We start from the raw sequence: 24,488 nt of genomic DNA on the forward strand, positions 1-24,488 counted from the left end.
CACGCACACGCTGGCCTTGGAGACAATTATAGCAGAGATCATTTGTTTTCAGGGATGAGGTACAATAATAAAAGGTCAAGAGCGAATATTCTACCGTGCAGACAGAGAGAGAGAGAGAGCGAGAGAGAAAGAAAGGGGGAGTGAGGGGGAAGAGAAAGAGGGGGACAGAGTTGGAGGACAACCTAGCAGGCAGATAGTACCTCATTAACTAGAGTAATTGTTTGATGATTGTACACACCGAAGCAAAGATAGATCCTTATTCTGCTCCCAATATTTTAATGCCTCTGGTTGTTCTTGTGTTTAATTGCCAGGCTGAGAGGGAAAAAAAGCACGATTGGGGTAGAAGGTTATATTGGCGTCCATACAGCACACTCTGCAGTGTTTAACCTGTTTGTTTTTTAAGCCCATTCAGCTGTGATAAGCTGGAAGTAAAAGATTTTGTCTTGAGGAATTCCACAGAGATTGTTTTGTTCATCTTTATGCAGGCTTTTAGTACATCACGTTTTGCTGCTATATGACATCACAGGCTTGTAAGCTACCCAGAAACACTCATCTAATGCCAACATGTCTGATAATACTCCCCAAGGTTTCTGAAAACACTCTTAATGGATGTTGAGCCATGTTTTTCTCCTGTTTCTCGTCAATCTGTTAGCTTGCATTACTCGTTTCTTTCTTAGCCCAGAGCCTGCATACCTGCTTGGTATGCAGACATAATTGTTAGAGAGAGGGTTTTAGTTAGATAAGCATATAAAGCATGTCATTATGTCAAAGAACATTGATGTAAAAAGGCTAGACATAAATACTTTAAATGTAATGCATGTAGTGCTGTCTCCACACTTTTGAAAGTAGGATATAAATGTATGTTTTGACAGCTCTCTGGTTGCTGGTGTAGTGAGCATTTCAGGAGCTAAAAACAGGGTCATAGGCCGGATAAGGCTGCGAAATTAGAAATGCGTGAAAAGTGCAATAGCAGCCTTCCTGGAACCCATTTCTCCATGCTGGCAACCATACAGTACCAAGCTCAGTCACTTGGATCTCTTGTATTCACTAAACAGTAACTGCTTACTTAATATAGCAAATCATGGCCATATGAGTCACTGTCAGCAGTAGCAATTCATTTTCACAAATTGGTGGGTGGTGTGCCTAATAAGCTGGCTGCTGTGCTTATATTCCTGCATTCTTTTATAGCTGATCTACTTGAGCTGAAGGCGACTGGAGGAGCAATGAGAGGAGACGGTTGTCTACCTCATTAGCAGAAGTTATGACAAGAATCAGACTTGTTAACAGAACAATTTAAGAGGGAACATTGTGTGTGTTGTTACACTGGTATAAATCATTTATTTTGCCAGACATGTACTTCACTAATTCAGGTATTACAAAAAATACTTTATGCAACTTTCTCTTTCGGACATGGTTGTAGTTGCAGGCCCACAATCATTTCATAAAAAACTATATTAACACCCCTCCCCCTCCCCTTTTTTGTGATCTGATCATTATAAAGTTATCTGCACCATCTATATGAGTATTGTGAAACAGTGTTAAGTATTCCTCCAGCATCTGATATGGATTTCTTGCAAACTGCGATATCATTACAACACATCTATTTGCCTTTCATGACTCCTCTGTATAGTTCTCTATATAAACTTTCTTTTTCTCTCTTCCCCACTTATCATAAAGGCGACCCACCGGTAGGTTTCCGTGACGTGCTGCTGCGTGACGGCCCCGAGGGGTTCGCCAAGGCTGTCCGTGCCCACCAAGGTCTGTTGCTGATGGACACCACTTTCAGAGATGCCCACCAGTCGCTCCTCGCCACCAGGGTTCGGACCCACGACTTGAAGAAGATCTCACCATTTGTCAGCCACAACTTTAACAACCTTTACAGCCTGGAGAACTGGGGAGGTGAGTGTATTTGCTGGGTGTGTGTCCTGATTATTTGCTTAAATGAGAGAAACAGGTATATTTTCAAGGGGCCTAAAGATTTCGGAATAACCAAGAAAATTGTCGTAGTATGGCATGGATTTTCTTCTTTAAATGGCTATCATGTTAATTAAACTTTGTGCATTTGCTCCTACAGCCGTGCTTATACTTGCCCATCTCTCCCCCCTCTCCCTGTAGATTGGTTCTATGTTTTATTGATGGCAGTGATTGCACCTCTTTCTTTTTCTTGTTTGAGCTGTGCAAATCATATGCCATTGAAAACATATCTCATTCCTTCATCTCTGCGCCCTCCAAGTCGGTTGTGTGCAAGTTCACTCAATAGAGTATAATTGTACCTTTTCCTAGTTCCAGAATGAATAGAGAAAATCACACGTTATTGAACATTCTTGAGGCATGAACAGTCCAACAGTGTCCTGGTATAATGTGCAATTACTCTGACATTGACCAGAGAAAGAAAATGCATGCCTCATGTTTGAACAGTTGGCGATTAGACCAATTATAAACACTTCTTGATAATGGTCCTGTTTGAAGTACAATTGTTACGAACTGGTTTCAAAGAGCGACTTCATTTTTCCCCTTTGTGAACACTTGGCACATTTGTTAAAGACATACGCCAAGTCAACCTCTTGAGGATGAAACATTTAATTTAATGCTCAATAACAGTAAACAACTATGAATGTTTGGACTTGTGTACATTACTTGACGCTTTGAGTAGATCACAAGAACAAATGCATGAAGTATGAAATGGTTTCTGTTTCAATGACTCCATTGAAACCTCTTTGGTGCTGTAAACCCCTTTCTCAGATTAAATTCCTCCCGGTAGCCGATCATGGTGCACCAGTTAGTGGAAAGCAATATATTTCATTACTGTGGGAGAGCACTTTGAGCAGATCTCACATTAAGCAACTGTCTACTCATCTCATGTTTGAACAGATAAAAAGGTTATAGCAAAAGTAAATCATTGAGGAGATATTTCGATAGGAAGGGCTTAAACGCCTCCTGACATCCATCTCCCAGTGTATTGTAATGTCATTATGAAACTGACCAGAGAAGGATGATGTGAATTCAGCTTAGCCATGTTTGAGCTAATACATTAAAAGTAAATCTTTGAAGAGAGACTGTGAAAACTTGCTGTGAACTTGCGGTCCCTCACTCTTGAGGAAATGGTTGAATAGATGACAGGAAAGCCCCTTGTCCCTGTAAGTCTCATTATACTGTATGTTGTATATTATACTCTGAAAGGGGAAAGTGCTTTGATTTAGGGATATAAATGCCTTTTTAAGACTTATAATCATGCATAACACAACCTCACTAATAGCTTTACTTCTGGGGATCCTACCACTCTGCTGCAGCATCTCACAGGGTGTAAACACAGTCCAATGGGGCAATCGTTTAAGCTTTCAAAGGCTGTGATAAATCTCTTATTAAGAGGCGGAAAGCTCACAGCCAGATATGTCTATATGTTTTACTCATAAATGAGCACAAACTCAGCTTTCTATCATTTTTTTCTGACTATTTCTCTTGACCACATGTGAGCCAGATACAGGAAACTGTGCATAAAAGTCAATAAAAGCTGATAGAAAGCACGCTTTAACACCATTTTGTGGTTGAACATTAAATATCTTGATTCACTAGGAGCTTCCTGTTTTCAATAACAGACTTGATCATGGTTTCTGAAAGCCATTGATCTGTTAAAAGCCAGCGGGAGGCAGCAGCAGGGTAAATTTCTCAAAATGGAAGCTTTTGGTGGGGTTGTGTATGAATATAAATGATGAACTCAACTACTTTCTGGACTATAAGATCAACTTGTCCTTATGAATAATTTATACTGAAACAAAATCATGTCTTTTAAGGCTCAATCTTACTGGTTGATGCAACGTGTAATTGTTCTTAACTGAGCAGACAATGTGGTAAACTCATTGTAGCAGTGAAAGCTCTTCTTATAGAATAGTCTGGCCTCTGAACTGTACTCAGATATGATAAAACAGAAGGAGAGAAGTGAATACATCTTACTTTATGTCTTTGGTCCAAGTACTCTCATAAAGCACTAATGTTTGAATTGCAGTGCAAGTCAGGTTCTGAAATCGTGTGTCGATGAATGCTCTTGAGGATTAAACAGTATTCTGTCTTCATAAAGAAGTTGGAGAAAGTGAATAAAAGCTTGTCTTTCTCCGATTTATACAATAGCAGCAAGAGTACATCATTGAAATGAGATGTACCATAAGAGTTGGAGAAGTTTAAACACCTTTTGACATAATGATTGTATAATGGGCTGATATTATGAGCTGAGGAGAATGAAGTTGAGAATGAAGTCATTTGTCTTTCTTAAGAAAAGTTGTAGATAGCTTGTGAATCACAGGAGAGAAATGTAATATGCTGATGGACCCTCTTGAGGCATTAGTAGTTCCTGTATGATAAGATTATATGTCAGAGAAAACATGTAGTACTTATTAAAATTATTTAAACACTAAAAGGCCAAATAAATTCTTGAAAGAAATATCCTCCTGAAAACTTTCCGGTGACTTTGCATTTTTTCAGTGTCTTCACCATCCAAATGTTTATGCACGTAAAAAATCTGAGTTGCAAATTCAAATATCACAAAGGTTTTTACACTTGACTGAGGCGGAAAAATTGGTCTATAAAACAAAATAAATTGCAATAGAAACAGATTTGGAAATCAATTGTGACTTAAACATCTACTGATGAAACATGGCAGCAGATAAAAACATCAGATCTGTGTGGCGCAATGAGAAAACTAACACTCCTCAAATGAATACCTTAAACAAACATAAACACTTTATGTTCACGCTTTTTTTTAAATTACATCATCTTGTTGCACTCTCTGCTTCTGCAATGAGCCATCTCTTGACATGTTCAAATCACCAGTGGATGGAAACATGCAATAATTGAAATATGGTTAAAATTTGCTCTTAATTTTGAGGAAATATGGCTTTCATTTCAAGTCCGCATGGGGCAGCATCTGCATTGCTGAAGCTACTTAGCTTAGCATGACATCTGACCTTTTGTAAATTTTAGAAAATAGCTTTTAATGAGGATAAACAGTGTGTTTTGTACTGTATAAGAGTGTAAATATGGATTGTATATAACATAACCACTTATAAACAGCTTTCACTCACCCAGATTATAAAACCCAGAGTTACCAGTTGCCAGCTTGCCAGCTCTTGCCTCGTATTTATACTGGGTGTGAAACACGAACTAGAGTACCATGCTGCAGTAAAAGTTCAACTGTAGAACACGCAGTCCCACAGTGACGGCTTGTAACTGTAACTCCCTTTTAAATTGGTTCCTCATAAATCACTAAACGATGATGGGAGGAGTAACTACGAAGCCTCTCTTGTTAGCAAGTCCCTATACAATGCTCTTTATTCCAGAGTGATCAGAGATAGAGAATATCATATGCTCTGTGATCAAGTCACTAGGAAACAAATCATTAAAGGAAGGTGACCACGTGAGTATTGAACAGTGTTATCCTGACGCATTGTCCCTATGCAAGAATCTTTTTTACGCTGTGCTCTTGGATAGGGAATATTGCTTTCACATGTTTCGGCTGCTTAGAGGCAGAATGAATCATTGAAGAGATTAAGCCTGTGAAAGCCCTTTGAGGATTAAGTCCCCTCCTGATATAGCTTTCTTCCCTACACCATGGAAGATACAGTAATATGAATTGGGTCACATAATGTATCTATATGGCTCTGCAGATCTTTTCACAGTTAGCATATTTATCAGATGGTGAAGCTACAGATTCTTAATTAGTATATGTGATCATGTTGGTACGCTTTGCTCAGCCCAATTTAGCATGTTTTAAGGAATGCGGTCTGTTTTCAGTGCATGCAGTGTGCACACATAAGCATGACAAGTGGACAGCACAAAGGAATACCAGGCAGTCCAGAGCAGTAAAGTAGAATCACAGATTACTTGCATTTGAATTGGCAGGATAAACTGTCTAATGCATCAGGGCCATAATTACACACTTAAGTAGTAATTCTGATAACCACTAAGGTGTTTGTGTGTTTATGTAATGATTCAGATTATTTTATCATTATCCTTATGGGCTCAAGAGCATTCGATAGTAGCGTATTTTATCTGACTTTATTTTCCCACCTGGGGAATTTTTGTTGAAGCTTTAAGTTTACCGATATGAATCTTAACAGTTTTTCTATTTACTATTAAAGACCTGTTTTTTTATTATTGAGTTTAATCATAAAATATGTTCATACACAACATACCTACGGAAGATGCTGCAGGCGAGGAAATTCCCACAACACCTATACAAGGAGGAATTTTGTCTTATGAATCATTTTCCTCTGTTTGTACATATTACACGGGGTGTTGATGTTGAGGACATTTTTGGCAATCATGGCATTGCATAAAAGGCTTGTTTTCTTCCAAATGATTTATTTCAGCTCATCATCATGACAGACTGAAGGCTGCTTGTCTTTCTAAAAAAGAAGCTGTACAGCAATGCTTATGCCAAATGTCTTTATGTGGGACCAGCTGTCAGTCCTCATTCACATTATCAAATTAATAAAGTAAAGAGTAAATTCTGCTGTCCCAGATGAATTTCTCATGTTTTGATATCCCATGCGCAATGAAACATTAATACATAAAACATAAACATAATATGTTTAACATCAGATAGGAATTGCTGGGAGCCATTTCCACTTCAAACCAATAGTTTAGGAGATGCTGACACAGGCTCAAATCAAAGTCAGGGGAAAAAAGATAAATATAAGATTGATAAAGAAGAGGGTTTTCCACAGCATTCTTCCTCCTCCCACAGTAGGGAACAAGCAGTTGTGCTTAGTATTCTCTCCGTGTCCAAATGTATGAGTGCTCAGAAAATGAAATTTAATGATGACAGTGTTGGATCAGCAGAAAACCACTGGAGCCTTCAATATTTCTGGCTGATATGATAAACGGTTATGAGATTCGCTAATCTACTCCCACAGAAAGGGAAATAAGAGATTGCTATCTCTTTTCTTTCGCCTCTTCCACCCAAACATTTCGTAGATTTTAAAGTGACATTGAAATGAAATGATGAAAGTGTTAGAATGAACAATGAACGTGCAAGATCGTCAGATATTTTATTTGAACATCCATTATTTTGTTTTGTGTGTATGTATGTGCTTGTGTGTATGTGTATGTGTGTGTGCGCGCCTTGGTAACGTGAGAAGTATGAAATATTCTCAAATTCAGCTCAAAGTTGGGATGAAGGATGAGATTTGAGATGAAAGCTGATATATACTGCATTTTCTGTGTGTGTCTAGGTGCTACCTTTGACGTGGCTATGAGGTTCCTGTCAGAGTGTCCATGGAAGAGACTCCAGGAGCTGAGAGCTTTGATCCCCAACGTCCCATTTCAGATGCTGCTGAGAGGGGCTAATGCTGTGGGCTACACCAACTACCCTGACAATGCTGTCTTTAAGTGAGTCACACACAAACAAACACAATTTTTGTCTTAATTTAGTCATTAAATAATCAAATGTTTATGAGCTCACAGGCTCTGTGCCCAAAGTCTTAATGTAAACATGCACACAGTATTTTATATTTGCTTAAAGGTACACAGTTTTATGTGTTTTCATTTTATGGAAATAAGCACACTGACACATGAGCAGGGATGTAAATCCCCATCTGTACACACACACACAAGCTTAATCTGCATTGTTTGCACATGCTACACACTTAATGTATGCATTGGCTATGCAGGCTATTAGTAAAATGTACAGTAATATGCAGTCAACACAGTAAGTGTTCAGCTTTTCTATTTGGATCCTTTGCTGTGTAAAAAACATTTTTAATGAAAATGCCAGAAAAAATCCATTTGAATATTTGTCAAAGCCAGCTGCTGCTTCATTGTCCATCTTCGTCATATTATTTAGCAAATGTTTCATGACTGAGTTGTTTCTATGGAAACAACATGGATGACCGTGAACTTCATACATATTTGTTTTTTAAATTTCTGTTGTATGCATGGACAGGCTTTTCACATAATTGAAATTGCAAGTTTTTTGTGGTCTATTAACAATAACACTTGCAGACAATATAATAGAAGGGCAATTGCTCTGAACCACATAGTGCTGTAAAAACACAACAGATTTTCTACTGAAGAACAAGATGTAGGCTGAAGCTTCTTGACAGTTTATTACGCCTACACTTCTTAAAATTTAACATCTTACTTGACCTCAGAAATGACTGTAAACACATTTTATTGCAATTTCAATAACGCATTTTAATTTAAATTATGTCTAAACATTGTCAAACTTGAATATTGTGATGCACATTTTTGGTTCATCACTTGCAACTGCTGCCTGAAGATTATGCAGTATGTTGAGTTGGCTGTTTAAACAGAGATTTGTTTTGGGCTCTATCTTCTATCATACAGTAAAATGAAAAATGTTTCTGTAAATTATGGCTTTTGAAAGACAGGATCAAGAAATGTTCAAAACAAGAAAACCCAATTAAAAGTCAAGTTAAACAGATTTTCTTTTTAATTTTCTTTTAAAAATATTAAATGAGTTCCAGGAAGAGGGTTTTTTCCTGTCTCTTACGGGTAACTTAATGAAAAATGTAAAGGGAACATAATTTATTTACTGTTATGAAGTGTATGTGTTAAACATGGTCAAAGGTCCAAAACACGAGATAAATGTATATACTACCACTGCCAAATAGTCAAAAGCCAGGGCTGCAGCCTGATGTGAATGCTTTATTAGCAAATTTATCTCCAGTTCCTCTTCAAACTGATGTCAGATTGAGGTTGTCAGCGGATTGTTCATGTCGTCCACTTGCATGCTTCGGATCAGATTTCACCTCGAACATGTATGAATCCATTTGAGAAGTTGATATTTTAAATGAAAAAATGGGAAAAAAACATGTCCTACTACTACTACTGCTTATTCATGTAGTTTCTGGAGCTAGATGAAGTCTCTTGAGGGTCAGTGTCTGCTAGCTAACCAATCAGAACACAGTGGGCTCATTGGAGAGGGGCCTTAAAGAGAAAGGGGATAAAACGGCTCATTTCAAACAGAGCCTGAATTGAGGGCTTGCATAAAGGACTAGTATAAGATACATAAGGAGGCTGAAGTTTAAATCATGCAAAGATATTACAGTAGAACCCCAGAATAACTATATAGGCCTTCAAATGTGTAAGATGGGTCCCATTTTAAAAAATGGCAGATCTGAGAGATTGAATATAAAATGAAAAGCAGGAGCTGATAATGGAAGCTGCTAGATTATATACAGATTTATACAAAAGTAAAACAGTATTAAAATGAATTCTAAAAGATAAGGTATCCAAGTGCAGTGTTTTGAGCAGTGGGGTGATTTATAAAAGTCAAATATACTTAATTTGCTCCTCAATATTGCTCCAACATACAGTAGCATGAAGCCTTCTGAAACAGCTGCATTATTTCTAAATATATCTGTATTGTATTGTTGCTACCCACAAACCACACAGCTCTCACACACATTTAATCAGGTCAGCTTGGCTGATGTGTTCCTGTTGTCTCCTAACATGCTCAGAGTTACACACATTTCACACTCACACAAACACACACATCATTGATATAGTTGTACACCAGTAATGCACTTTAGGGCCTTAAATACTCATGTGCCTACTCACATGCATACACATGCCTCTAACACTTTTCCAAATGGATTCACAAGTTACCTTGATGATGCGGATGACTCGCGTATAAACACCTCTGCAGTCCCTCACACACAAACAAGGACACACACACAAAGTGTAATTCCCCTCACCTCAAATAAATTAGTAGTGGCTTTATGACTAATGCTGCTGTCCCCTCCTCCCTCCTTTCCTTTGAATCACAGACACACACAGACCTCCCCTTTCCTCCCTGATTCTTTTTTGGTCCCCCTCTCCTCCATGCTTTCCTATCACACAGTCATTATTTATCCGCACTCTTATAACTCCCTTTTTTATGCCTCCATTCATCTCTCTGCATTACACACTTATTTCCCTCCTTTTAACTCTCTTTCTCTCCTCGCAGCTCTTCATCTCCCTCTCCCCTCCTCCCTCTCTCGCTCTCAGTGTCCCATAGGGGGAATGCCATCGAAAATTTGCACGATTGTGATTAATGGCTTTGATCTGTTTGCCCGGCTCTCTCTCCATCCTCCCTTCGCTCTGTCACTCTCTCGCCCTCGACATTTTCAATGCGACAGCCTGCAGCGAAGTGGCCTAAGCATCTTCATTAACCAAATCAAATCAAAGTGTAATTTAATTTAATTTAATTGATTTAAAGTGCATTTCACAGGGTCACAGTACAGTACACTTTGTAGTGAAAGAGATGTACAATTTTTTTTTTAAACCAAAGCGCCTGGAGGAATGAAAGGGTCATATGATTGCTCATTCTTCCTGCCACTTAAAAAAGGAAATTAATTTTTTTTTTAACAGAAACTTAACTTTATGATGCACATGAATAACTATCACTTCAGCTTTGAGTGGTATACTGCATACTGTACTGTATGTAGGACACTAAACTTGTGTTTGGTGTTGAACAACGTCCCTTAAACAGCACTTGTATGCATTATAGTACTAAATAAATAGTGGACATGCAAATGAAGGATTGTTAGTCCTCTCACTGTTTATTTGCCAAAACAAAAGCTCTCAGTGTATGTAAATACTGCATTCACAGTAACACAGCTACAGTAGGCGCACTCACCCCAGTTATGAAAAACCTGATTAAGATTGCAGGGCCAAGGCAGTAATAGCCGAGATTTACTACTAGCAGCTTGGATAATGAGGCGGCTGTACTTTTTTCTTTTCACTCATTGTGGGCCCCTCCAGGCTGTGTAAGCTTACTCTTCATGGAAATAGTGAGTATATTGTATTTACTCAGGTACAGTGATATTTATTGCGATATGGAGATGGATATAAACAGCTTATCCCAACCCGGATGTGAGCTATTATCTGCACATACACTGTGCATGAAAACATTCTCATTGTGTGTGTGTGTGTGTGAGAGAGAAGGAGACAATTTGTGTGATAATCTTGTGTGTGTGCGTATGGTACTGCGAGTCTTGATTTGAAATAAAGTATGTACTCTCTTGTATGTACTGTTGACTAACATTATCTTATCCCTCTCATGACTAATCTCCACCCCCCATTAGGTTCTGTGAGGTGGCCAAAGAGAATGGCATGGACATCTTCCGCGTGTTTGATTCCCTGAACTACGTGCCAAACATGCTGCTGGGCATGGAGGCGGCTGGGGCAGCAGGTGGCGTAGTGGAGGCTGCCATCTCGTACACAGGAGATGTATCAGACCCAATGAGGCAGAAGTACTCCCTCGACTACTATTTGAAACTAGCAGACGAGCTCGTCAAAGCCGGAACCCACATCCTTTGTATCAAGGTAAAAAGTCAAAGAAGTGCTTTAAGTATTTGCTTTGAGGGTTGTTTACTGCATTTTGATTAATAGAAAATATATGTATAATAGCTAACTGAAGTCTGTTTTTCCTTGTTCCCATTCAGAAACGTGTATACATGAGCCTCTTATCTAAATGAATACACAGATAATGCTCACATTGGATTAAATTCTTCATTCAAGCATGACAAAAATATTTTCAAACATGAAATGATAAACTCCTGCTCTGTCGCTGTGTGAACCATCACATGCAGCTGTGGCGGTCTCATAAAAGGCTAACACGGCTAATGAGGTTAACTTTTAAAGGCGGAAACGAGCATGCATTATAACTTCATGGAGTGCAATGATCACCAAAGGGAGCGTAACTAAACATCTGAGCTCTGTCTGGGAATTTCTGTTAATATCAATCAAGATTTGTATAATAATCATCGTCACAAGACTGTGAATCCCTTAATGTTTCTCATTGTTTTATTGTGCTAATGAATAATTTTCAAATCCATATTTAATAGTTTTCTTGTCGGAGATCTGTAAAAGTGTGATTTTTCATGTAGTGAAAGGATGCTTTCCAAGTGTAAAATTAGGGTTTTCTAAATCAGATTAAAGGAAATATCTTTGTCACAGATGGTTGGAATAGTTCTTGATGAAGTCTGGTCTTGAACTAACTGAACTGATTTCCATGAAAGACTGTAAGAGTTGCTTCAGGACTAAATTGCTTAAATTAAACCTCCAGTTTTAAGTTTAGATTAATGATCTTCATGAAAGAAGACACAAAGATTATTTGTTCAATTTCAACCGCCTGCATCTTTTTAAAGATTCTGGTATTGTTCTTGTAAACATGTTTTTTCGGCTTCAGTTGTTTTGTGTGTTTTTACATGAATCCACCAAATTATCTGCTGTTTGTGGTCTGTTCCAGCTTTCATAAGCAGCCTCAGGCCAGCACTGTGTGCTCTTTCTCTCACTAATGAGGACTTACACAGGTGGTTGAAATTAATCTTGTTTAATTTTGTCCAGGGCTCCATATCCAAAATTAAGATGTGTTTCACAAAGTCACTTAAAATAGGATTAGCAAATCTACATTACGGCCTACTCATGGTTTAAATTGGAATCTGATCCTAAGAGTTTCCGAAATACCTCTTACCCCTTCTTCCTCGTGTCTCCTCCTTCCTGTCTCTCACCAGGATATGGCCGGTCTGCTGAAGCCAGAGTCCAGCAAGCTTCTGATTGGCGCTCTGAGAGATCGTTTCCCAGATGTGCCCATCCACGTGCACACTCATGACACAGCTGGAGCCGGTGTAGCCGCTATGCTGGCCTGTGCTGAGGCTGGAGCTGATGTAGTGGATGTGGCTGTGAGTATACTGTACATCAGTCTGTTCTACAGATCACTGATGTTATTAAGAAACAACCTGCTTTGGTATAGTAAATATTACTGTGATATCAAACTGTCTTTCAAGGTCATGACAGGAATTCTTCTATGTAACCAGAACCAACCACTGTAAACATTGAACTGAAACAATTATCTGGAAGTTATCCTAGCAACATGAACAAACATTCATTTCCTACCAGTTTCTGCAGTTTGCATTGTGAAATGTCACTGACGAAACCATGTTTGAGGCCAGGAACATTTCCCTTACTGTGTTCGCTGACGCATACTGCCAGTATGGGCAGTTTCATTAAAACATTTGGCTGCTATTTGCAGTTTACGGCCGTTCTGCTGTTCAGTTCCTTGTTATTCTGCAAGAAAAGTGGCTGCCCACCATGGACCTGACACACACCCTAAAAATCATTTGTAACATTTCCTTTTGTTTACTGTCTTGTCAATGCCAAGTATAAAACACATATGCACAGTGACACACAAAATGAAGCACACAGAAATACACTCAACAGGCATGAGATAAATATACCCATATGTACAAACACATTTTCCATTTGCAATTGATTCACTAAGGTGTGGACCCAATAACACACCTCTACAAGGATTAAGACTTGCTGTCATGCAGGTTTCATATTGATGCTGTCTGTCTAGGTTGACTCAATGGCCGGGATGACTTCTCAGCCCAGCATGGGAGCTATGGTGGCCTGTGCCAAGGGGACAAAGCTTGACACTGGTAAGTGATGAGCGCCTCAGCAATAAACCAGAGATGGTTCTGTATTTCGAAAGCATAACAACATCTACAAAAGAATATTTTGGAAGTAGTACATTGGAGCAAATATCTTAAAATATCCAAAGGAAATCAATCTTTTAATGTGTTATGCAGTTTGTTAATGAGACAGAACATCCCTTAGATCACCATTCTTGCACAGACATTATTTGTGTGTCTTTGAGAGTCTTTTACCTTACATGAGGGAGGAAAAAATCAATCAAAGAATCAATAAATGAAAGAGCACATCACTAATTATGGCCCTAAATCAGAGAGAATGATGCATTCTGCTCAGTGTTAACATACACAACCAATTATGAGAGGAAGATGGAAAAGTACGAGATAGACCAAAAGAAAGAGACTGGCGTGATCAATAATACTGATGATCTGTTAAACAAACAGTTCTGATTCATTAAATGATGAGGTTCAGATAGAAAGATGAGAATGATCAGCAGTTATTGTCAGATTTATTTGTGCCAATAAAACCTTGTTTGAATCTAAATATAATGGTTGTAGCGTTAAATTAGGAGTCCTTATTTTCATCACATGCTATGAAGTGAAATATGCTGCCCAGTACATCCACAGACTTCTAGTTTAACTGGTTTAACTCTCCCAGGAGCACTTAGAGGTTAAGAGCTTTTTCCAAGGCAGGCTTGACATGGCTGTTGGTTACTCACTTGCTTTCCCCAACCATGTTCTGCCAGCTTTATCAGAGATCTGATTCACAAGCCTGCTTCTCTACTCTGAAGACCACCACTGCTTATCTATCTAACAAGTCTTCTCAAATGAGAAGTTGAGCAATGGATTTATAATGCGTTCATTCCCCAATGGCTTTGTTGTCCAGTGTGTTTTACTCAGTGTAATTTTCGTGGACTATGAGAAACACCAGGCCCCATAAGTGGCCGGGCTCACTGACCTCTGCCTTCCATAGCGACAGGCACACAGTGTAAAATATATTAAAGCAGCCAGTTGTAAAAACGGCTGTTTAAAAATTGAAGGAATGTGAAACAGGCTAAAGGAATTAAAACAGATGTGAAGTTTGCTGCGTAGTTATGTAGAATAATGGTGTTGGGAAAACCCGACTCAGCTCTGCTAACTAGATCCAATAGCTCATTTCCATTACTCAGGACCAGGAAAAGCGCTGTTAGTTCTGTTAACATTACATACAAATCTCACAGCCAATGTTCTGTCTGCTGCTGTAATGCCGGAGACTATTAACATTATGAGCTGTTGTTACTGTATGCACCAAGTTCTCCTTGTATTCGGCTCTGATGATGTAGCCACAGATTGTTTTCTGCCTCCAAGCATAAAAGACATTATACTTGATGATCATGTAGTCCTTAGGGAAACTCTCACTAATGCATGTCAACAACAGGTAGACTGTCCCCATGTGCCATGATAAAAATTAGCCGTGATGCTCATGTTCAGTAACTTGTAACTGTTTCAGAATATAACCGCAATGAAACAAGAACAAAAAATTGTTTTATTTTTCTCCTTCACTTTTTCATACTCTCAACTTGTTTGCACACTTGGATTTTTTAGTTGTCTCTCTCTTTTTTTTAAAAAGTAGTCAGAAAGTCGACAACAGAGCCTAACTTGATTTTTAGTGTTCATGAACATCAAAAGACATGTCAACCCCTTCTTCTAATATTGATACACCCGCTGCTTCTTCTTTCGTGAATGAATCAGTACACTACAGTAGTTGTAATTCCTACATGTCGTGTGTTTAACCAACATGCAGCATTCAGCCATGTAAACTCATCCCTGAACCTTTGGAAACTTCTTTCTACCCCTAAAACTGGAATGTTTTGGGGTTTTTTCAAACCTGGAACTGTCATACTGTCCCTGGTTCCTTTGATCAAAGAGAAGGCAAATTCTCTGAGTTCCTCAAAGGGCTCCCACTGAAAACACTCGAATAGAGGTCATGCCCCATGGTCTTGAGTGGTTTTTGCAGGTCTTTTTCATTTCCAGTGCAGAGGATGACATCAACCATCAGCTCTTGGTGTTGTTAGTCCTGTAGCGTGTCCCTCAGTGTGAATAGGCTTCTTTCTTGACTTATTGTTTTGCAGCAATATTTAACAGGCATACAGGGAGATATCTGTGCTCGAAGAGTATGCGATTTCTGTAATAGTCCATAAAGCACAGCAACAGAGCCATTAAGACAGGCTGCTTTGAGTATGATGTGTGACTTTGAATTTAAAAGGAAAACCTCTTACTCACAGTACTGTCTGCTGAATGCAACATGTTCACGTCCACCCTCTGGAGTTGTCAAATATTGTTCTGGGCAATTTAGAATATGACTTAGTGCAGCATAAAGGTATGAAAGTGAGAGGAAACTCTTCAAGTATTTAGACACAGTCCAGTTTAGTAACAGAATATCAATTTGTGAGCATGCAGTATCCCAAAAGAGATAGAGAGAGAGAGAGAAGGTCATTACTCCAGAGTGAGAGGTTTTCAAGTCTGCCAGTTTATTCATGGAATTCAAATTTGCTTCACTTGAGACTCAGAATAGGATACAGGATGTCCCACACACACACACAAACACACACACATGCGTTCTTATACTCTATCCTAATGTGACCCTGCTACATGCATTATGCATACACATGCAGGCAGACTCCCTCTCACTTCCAAATTCTTTCATACCTGTCACCTTGTGCTCGTCTCCTCTTTTCATCTCTGCCTCTCGTTGTGCCTCTCCCTCCTGCTATCTCCATTTGCCTGTCTCGCTAATTTTGTAATCAAGCAGGGCACTGCCTCGGATACTTCTATACCTTCCTGACCTTAAGCCTGTTTATTGCTTTTCTTTAGCCCCCCCTTTCTTGCCTGTCTATTACAAAGTAATAATCAGTGCTTTGCAGTATGCTCTGCCTCCTCCCTCCTTCTACTCTCATGTCTTTTCCTATCACTGTAGCTTTCTTCTATAACATTGTCTCTCCATCCTCCTCCTCTTCCCTCCCTCTCACTCAGTGACAAAGCAATTAACAGCACTTTTTTTACTCCCTCCATCTCTATTCTAGACTCTCCCTCTCTTTGCTCTTACCCATCCACTCCCTCAGAAGCTGCTGCTTGTCTCCCACAGCATCTTTACCCTGAAGAAATGACAGAAGTAGTGCTTCACTGGTTAATTCATTTGTCTTTAAGCTGTCCATTTATTTATTCAATCAGTCACAATATGGTTGCACATTCATGCATTTTAAAAGCCATACATATTCACAAACACTTGCAGTTGAATGATGATGCACATTAAAGTGGTCCTTGTGTTTGTTTGACATAGTCTTTACTGCCTTTCTTCATGCATCGTACATGGACGTAATTGATGAAGAGTTTCCAGCTGCCACAACAATGCAGCTGTTTTAAGATGTAGCAGTCATTAAACACAATATACACACACTGCACAAAGCATAGACATTACTATATGCAGGTACTCACAACTTACTAAAGCCACACAGTTAGGCAGGTGAGCCAGCACATTTAGCTTCTTACTCACCTCCCTCATGTCTCCCTTTCCTCATCCGTCTGTGTTGTTTTCTCTTCTTTTCTCCCCGAATCTTCCTGTCTCTCATCTGTCTTCATCTATGCCTTGTTTAGCTCTCATCATCTCATCAACCACAAACTGTGTGTGTCTGTCTATGTCTCCCCAATGGTGTAGAGAATACGTGCACAAGCTTATGAGTGCAAATACATAAAGTGTGCATTTGTCTGTTGGTTTTCAGCATGTGTGCCCACGCCTGTCTGTTTGTCTGCTGCATTAGTGAGTTTGTGCTGCTAATGAGTTGTATATTGATGGCACTTTGTCACTGCCAAGCAGCCATCTGAATGACTGATCTATGTACGTGCATGTATTTGTGTGCCTGGATGTTTGTGGTTTATATACACACGGTATAGTTTTGCAGTGATTGATGGTTTGAGGAGTGAAACCAGCAATCCAGAAACAAACAATGCTGTATTTACCAGCAGCCTGACTTAAAAAATGGCAGAATCCCTAACATTTGTAGCTGTCTGCCGTTAAACCTTTAAGATAGCAGGGTAAATCCCAAAGGGCATCATACCACTGTTGGTGCAAATGCTGTAGATAAAAGACAATACTCTATTACAGCCAACATTACTGCTTGTTGACCGAGATGCTGCACCAGCACCTGACCGATAAACTGATACACCGAAAGCAGTTGATTCAACTTTTTGCTGGTGGTGTGGTGTTTGGATGTTTATCCTCAGTTAACTACAGGCCTATGCTACAGTATGACATTTCTCTAGCAGATGGTGAAAAAAATGAGACATTTTGCCACAATTGTTTCTTACAGGACACTAAAAAGTAACCAGTATCTGTGTATTGTCATGCAACTGAAGAAAAAATTCAAACTTTTTAACACAATGACAGTGTACCACCTTGCTCATGTCGTTGTGACATGTGGAAATATTCTCAGCACAGCGACAGCAAAGTTAAGTAGTTGTCAGTTGCTGTCAATCAGGGAGGTACAGTATTTTCCTTTTTCAAAGAAACTTCATTTTACACATTTCACAATCCAACACAGAAAAATCAGAGGTACAGGTTTTTACACCTACAGTAACCTCAGCGCAGCAGTGGTAGCCACAGTTTTGTGTAAGGGCAGAGCTCATTGTGTTTCCAGCTGAAAGAAGACGGTTACTGCTACTACTACTTATTTAGTAAAACCTTGAACGTATGTTTTGTTCACTGATCCAAAGACAGGATACACTGACTGTGTTGGATTTTCAGGTTGTATCTGAAGAAACACTAAAATGGCAAAATCTCCTATTCTCCGTCCTATTTTCTTTTGGTAAACAACACAACTGCATCACAGCCAACATCTGGTAAAAAGTAGAAGAGACAGTCTGGCTGACCAAATATTTAACGTAATGTCATCTGACAAAATCTACATAAATATAAGATAATAATAATAATAGCTTTATGTTGTATTTGTGATGATATTAAAATATGTTATCACAGAAAAATGTAGACGATATGATTACTCAGCAGAGTGCCGGCATTCAGTCTCCACCTGCTTTCTGTGACCACCAACACTACACTGTGTTTTAATGCAGCTGAATTCTCAATAAAGTTGTGCTCATTCACATAGTTAAGGTTTCATTTGCAGACTGCTGTGAGAGTCATTTCATAATTGCAACGTAGTTTGACAAAATCAACATAAATGGACAACAACAGCTCTGCTCTGTATTGAGCTGTATTGACATCAAAAAATACCATCACAGGGAAGTTTAGAGGTGACTAAATGTTGTCTTCTTTATCGCACTGGCCCCCATCCCTTACTTTACTCTGTGCACATTGAAACACCAAGCTGGCGTTATAAGATTTTAGTCACTATGGAGCCATTTTTTGAAAAGCGGGCCGGAAAAAAAACACAGTTTTAGTCTAAATGTAGAAATGGAGAGAAAATGATGTGTTTACAGATTTACCTGACTTGGTGTGGATGTGCTCAGAGTGGAGTATGACTGGCTGATGGGAGTGGTGAGATTTGAGCTGAGCTGACGTGACTCAACTGTCAAATTGGACATTTCGTCACTTCCCCTTTTTAAATTCAGGCTGTAATTTCACAATGCAAGCATAAATGAAAGCTACAAAAATGGTGTCCTCAAACAGAGAAGGAAATGGACCTAATTACCGAGTGGCTTGGCAGGCAGCTGAATTTGAGGAGCAACAACATGCACATTAATTTCGCATTAATTTCACAGTAGCTCCATTTCTCCGCCAAGATCACAGTGGAAGCACACAAACACTTTTTGGAGTACGTACTCACTTTGACTCATAAAAATTCAAGCCTGTCACTTAGTTGTGGATGTAATGAGCTAAGTTTGTCTCATTAACATGGCTGATTTTTGTCATCATTAGCCAAGCTCAGTGTACTTCCAGCAGATTTTTCCCTTTCAAGGTAATCAGCTTTGGCACACCTTAACTGGCTGCAGCAGAGTGTCAGTAATATAAGCAACATCAGTGCTTTTTATGGGATCACAACATATCACGGGGATTTAATGAGCAGCTTTGGTGTGAGAAAAGAAAAATGGAAATGTTGAGTGAATTAGTAGGTCTGCTTATGCAGGCTAAGAGTACACTTTGTCTACAGTAGTAGTTCAGGCTTGCTCAAGCTTTTCTGGCCTGTAAGACACTTTCAGGTCCTGAAACTATCTTGACTTCATGCAAATTTTGAGTGGGAGCTCCAGGTGGATTACATACTGCAGACGTCTCTCTGCTGACACATTGTCTTCTCCACTGACTGGTTTAGTCAGGCATAAAAACCAGCATATGTACTGCTGTGGGAGACACAGTCCACACATGTCTGATGCGTTGGACCTGTTCTGGTTTGCAAAGTGTATTTAAAAAAAAAAAGAAAAAAGAACACTGCACACTGTTCAAACTGTGACAAGTTTCATATCATGTTTATATTTTCATATATCACACTCAACAGCAGAAGCCTCAGCGCTGTCACCATTTGCTAGCTGGCACAAGTTTTGTAATGACTAATGTAGATAAATGGCAGGTTTCCACATAAGCTTCCATAACACTTACACTATATTTATAGAGAAAAATTACAGATTTTGGCTTTAAAGTGTAATATTCATTTCAGTACACACACATTAATCTCACTCATTCTCACTCACATTATAGAACACCTAATTCAACGCATTTAATAAGACAAAACTTATACCACATTATAAAGGTTTTATTTCTTATAAATGACTCTCTTCCTTTTATTCCATGCTTTAGATTTATATTTTTGTTGACACTGTCTTTAGACAAATGTCTCTCTGTCTCTAATAAGTAGATCAGTCTTGTCAAGTTTGAGCATGATGTCTATTGATTTCATGTCATTCTCCTCTACTCCGGTGCAGGTATCGCTCTGGAAAAGGTATTTGACTACAGTGAATATTGGGAAGTAGCCAGAGGCCTCTATGCTCCATTTGACTGCACTGCCACCATGAAATCTGGCAACGCTGATGTCTACGAGAATGAGATACCCGGAGGACAGTACACCAACCTCCACTTCCAGGTACAGTGAGCTATTCTAGTCATTTTTTTATCGTGTTTTGTGTCAGTGATTGATTTTCAAGCTAAATGAGTTAAAATGCACTTCCCAAAGCTCTTAGCTACATTTTTAGCTTCTTTGGATGGATCATTATTGGTGACCTGAGTGCAAAACTAGAGGATTAGCTGTGTGTAACATAGGAGTTGTCTCTAATATTGCTGGATAGTATGTGAGTCCACCTCAGTGCACTTTTTAAAGTGTTGGTGCACTTGTTTCAATGTGATTTACAGTTATTGTATGTATGGTGTTGAAAATGTCAAATATCCTTATTTCAAAGGGGTGTCCAGGAGAGTCGAAGTATGAAAAAACAATATATTCTTAAGAAAAATCTACTTATTTTCTTCCACTCATGAAAACATTTGTTTAAGGCGTTATCTTTTTATAAATACTTGTCAAGAATGTGCAGTCATCAGAGGAACTGTATAAGAAACTCTAAATAAAAATGTTGCTTGCACAACTTATTCCAGTTTTTCATAATGTTACATGGCACAAATGGCTTCACTGCCTTTACTGTGCACAGTCACACTCTGCAAAGTGTCACAGACTATTTAAAAATGACCGAATCCACAGTGCTGTGCACCCACTGGAAAGAATATGTGGGTGCACATCCCAGAGCCCAGTTGTGACCTGTTTATATCAATGAGTGTTAAATAAATCCATTCTGTTGCAAATTACAGGCGGATATCATATTGGCCCATCTGGCCTTAGCCAGATGAGCTTTTTCACCATACATTTAAAAGATGTGGGCGTCAGTTCACAAATTATAGCCTTAAATCACAGGTTGACACCAAATTGCCATGAAATTATTCCTGAAACAGGAAACGGTGAAAGTATTTTTACCCTGTGCATTCATGCTGTTTGTTTTACTGTAATTGATTACAGGCTCACAGTATGGGGCTGGGAAATAAGTTCAAGGAGGTGAAGAAGGCCTACACTGAAGCCAACAAACTACTGGGAGACCTCATTAAGGTAAGACTTAAAGATGAATCAACACAAGTCCCTCAGCTTATTTTCAGGCTTGTATCCCAAGCTGCACATCTTTCAGCTGCAGTGTGCAGTGCTGGATGCTTGCAGTGTCAATGATTGCACCTGTAGGTTTCTGATGAGACACTTTGAAGCTTCACTGCCATCTTGGCGGTTATTGAAGCCATAAAATCCTAATTGGACTTGGCAGACAAGACTAAATTGGAAGCTCTATGAGTCAAGAGCAGCGCATCACTTAAAATAGTTCATATTATCCCATCATACAGAACAGATTAAACAAGTGGGAAAATAAACAGCTCTGCATCTTAAATGACGGTGAGCACAAAGCCAAGAACTGGTGCATTTCAGCTGTTAAGGTGCTTCACTCCACTCCCTTTCTAAATGATATCGAAGGCAAGTTGGGAGAAATGTTCCCCACAAAAGTACAAGTTTTACTTTGGCACGTATTTGACATTCCTCCACTGGCGTCTCTCTCACATTGACTGCCTCTGCCAAGCTGCCCCTCTTTCTTTGCTTGACTGAGCCAAACGATCCCAGATTAAGTCTGGTACATCCACTGTTCTGTGCTGTCTGGATTCACTTTCAGCCTCACAGTCTGTCTGACCCTCTCTCTGGCTTCCTTGGCCATTGCGGGTAGTTTTCTTCTTTCATTCACCTTTTTTTTGTCGTGTTGCCCTTTCCTTAACTAGACATTTTTACACTTAACCTGCCAAAATGGAGCCTATCTATTCTGTATCACCTTTAAACTGTCACTCACCAGATCATAGGCAGACAAACTCCAACTTTTATTTCACTAGAATAGTATTTTTCAGGAGTGTCATCAGTGATACTTATTTCTTCTTTGTATTGTCCTACTCTTTGTTAATTTGGGTACACTGAACTAGATTTTGGTTGATTTCCTGAAGGGCACATTAATTGTAGTGATGGAGAGAGAGCTCAATTGCCAATTCCACAGTCAACAATTTCATTCTCAGCCTAAATTCACCTCCTTCCTGCCTTTTTGTTTTTCATTATCTTCCATTAATTCCTTTGTATTTCTACCTTCATTATTTACTATCACAGCTTAGTAATAGATTCATCCTTCTTTCAGCATGTTCACACTCACTCTGTAATTGTTTTGTTCTCTCATTTGCATTCTCTTTCTTTATCAAGCCCCCCACTCACCTTTCTCTTTCTCATTCCATTGCTGCCCTACACACGTTTATTCCCCAGCCATCTTTCTTATTTCGCTCCTTCTCGTCGCAGACATGCTTCCATGGATTCCCTATTACTTTACCTTCACCTCCTTTCCTCTTTTTCTTTTTTTACACTATTTCTGTCTGTCTCCCTCTCTCAATTTTTCTTCTCGGGTCCCTTCTCCCTAATTTTCTTTACCCCTTTCTGTTTTCCTCATCAATTCCTCTCTTCCCCGACCTCCCCTACCCTCTTCCCGTGCTCTCTATCAATTCAATTAAGGCTCGGCGGGCTTCACTGCACAATCCAATGTTGCCTTAATGTGCCTCGGGTCCTGCTATGCTCTCTGTTGTATCCTGTTAGCTTGACAATAGCTGCGTCTCTCACACTGTTGGCTTGTCGATAAGGGAGAAGGAGTGTGCTTGTCAGATATAGATATAAAGTAGACAGACCACAGAGGCAGCAAGCAGAGCAAGCATGGTATACACTGTACCTTGACCCTGATCCCCCCCCCCCCTCACACACATACACACACACAGACATATGCACCCACAGCACTGCAAATGCCATATCTTTGACATCCAGAGCTGTGGATGAAGGATTGTGCTTGTCAGAAGACTTAATATCCAAACCACTAAACACCAAATGTGTATGATATTAATGATATTTACAGGACTGAATTTGTCAAGCCACTGCCCCAACCCACCATTAAAAAGATAAACAATTATATGAAGATGTCAGATTTGTAAGAAATACTTTTCATATTGAAACACATTAAAATGATTTCCATTAAAGTGTGCAGGATTTAGTGGCATCTAGCAGTGGGGTTTATGCATGTAGGAGAACTTACAGTGACCATGAAACAAGGCCTGTAATGCCAGTGTTTTGTTAGTCTGTTCTGGGCTACCTTAGCAGCATGGCAGGCTCTGTGTAACAGGGCCCATTTAATTATTTCCAGGTGATTATACACTAATTAAAACACACTTGTGAATGTTATATTCAGTTTCTGACAAGTCTGTTCAACTACATGCCACCAAATTCTACACACTGGACCCTTAAAGTAATTCCTTACTTTCATAAGCACATTAATTCCTTTTTAATTATTTTTTTGTTTTAGTTTAGCAGTGGGTGACATGTCATGAATGAAGAAATCAAAACTTCCTGGTTAAAAGTAAAAAGAAAAGAAAGACTTCAGATGATTTTTTGAGTATATTCTAAATTACATCAAAAGCAAATCAGAGACTGCAAGACTTAAAATTGATTTCATTAAATGCTCATAAGCCTGGCTGTTTAGTTTAATATTAATTTCAGATGTTCGGCCTAGTCTAATCATTACATGGCCTGCTGTGCAACCAATGCAAATTAACCAAATCTGCCTAAATCCATGGACTTCATTTACTATTATAAAGGAGTTTTCTCCAGCATTAACAGTCTTTGAGGTCAGAGAGCAATCACATGCCTGTTAATGTATCATGCAGCAACCATGAAGCTGGCATGTACAGTAGCTAAGGAATATGATCAGTGACAGTCGATGTATGCCACACTACTTGCTACAATGTACCCAGACAGGGCCAGGTGCGATGTGAAGTAAGGGTATAGGTATTGTAAGGATGTAGATTGTAGATGATTTGTGAGGTATTTCTAAATTTATATTGAAGCTATTATGCTCCTAAAATATATTACATCTGCCACAAGCTGTCTTAAAGTACCATTTATTTTGCTGTGTTTTGAATCAATATCGTCAAACAAACTTAGTGTCATCTTAAATATGTTATTGTTTTATTTGCCTTATGTT

At 39.1% G+C, this 24,488-nt stretch overlaps 1 protein-coding gene across 1 annotated transcript in view; it reads left to right on the forward strand.

The window, feature by feature from the left end:
- LOC128383301 (pyruvate carboxylase, mitochondrial-like) overlaps positions 1 to 24,488 on the forward strand; it is a 287,146-nt gene that overhangs the window by 234,240 nt on the left and 28,418 nt on the right. Inside the window, exons 15-21 of the mRNA XM_053342914.1 lie at positions 1,678 to 1,899; positions 7,227 to 7,383; positions 11,085 to 11,325; positions 12,516 to 12,683; positions 13,361 to 13,442; positions 20,343 to 20,500; positions 21,419 to 21,505. Of these exons, the coding sequence (XP_053198889.1) occupies positions 1,678 to 1,899; positions 7,227 to 7,383; positions 11,085 to 11,325; positions 12,516 to 12,683; positions 13,361 to 13,442; positions 20,343 to 20,500; positions 21,419 to 21,505 (1,115 nt within the window). The remainder of the gene's footprint in view (positions 1 to 1,677; positions 1,900 to 7,226; positions 7,384 to 11,084; positions 11,326 to 12,515; positions 12,684 to 13,360; positions 13,443 to 20,342; positions 20,501 to 21,418; positions 21,506 to 24,488) is intronic.

The sequence above is a fragment of the Scomber japonicus genome, chromosome 22 (assembly GCF_027409825.1).
Source record: "Scomber japonicus isolate fScoJap1 chromosome 22, fScoJap1.pri, whole genome shotgun sequence".
In the NCBI taxonomy this organism is placed as follows: domain Eukaryota; kingdom Metazoa; phylum Chordata; class Actinopteri; order Scombriformes; family Scombridae; genus Scomber; species Scomber japonicus.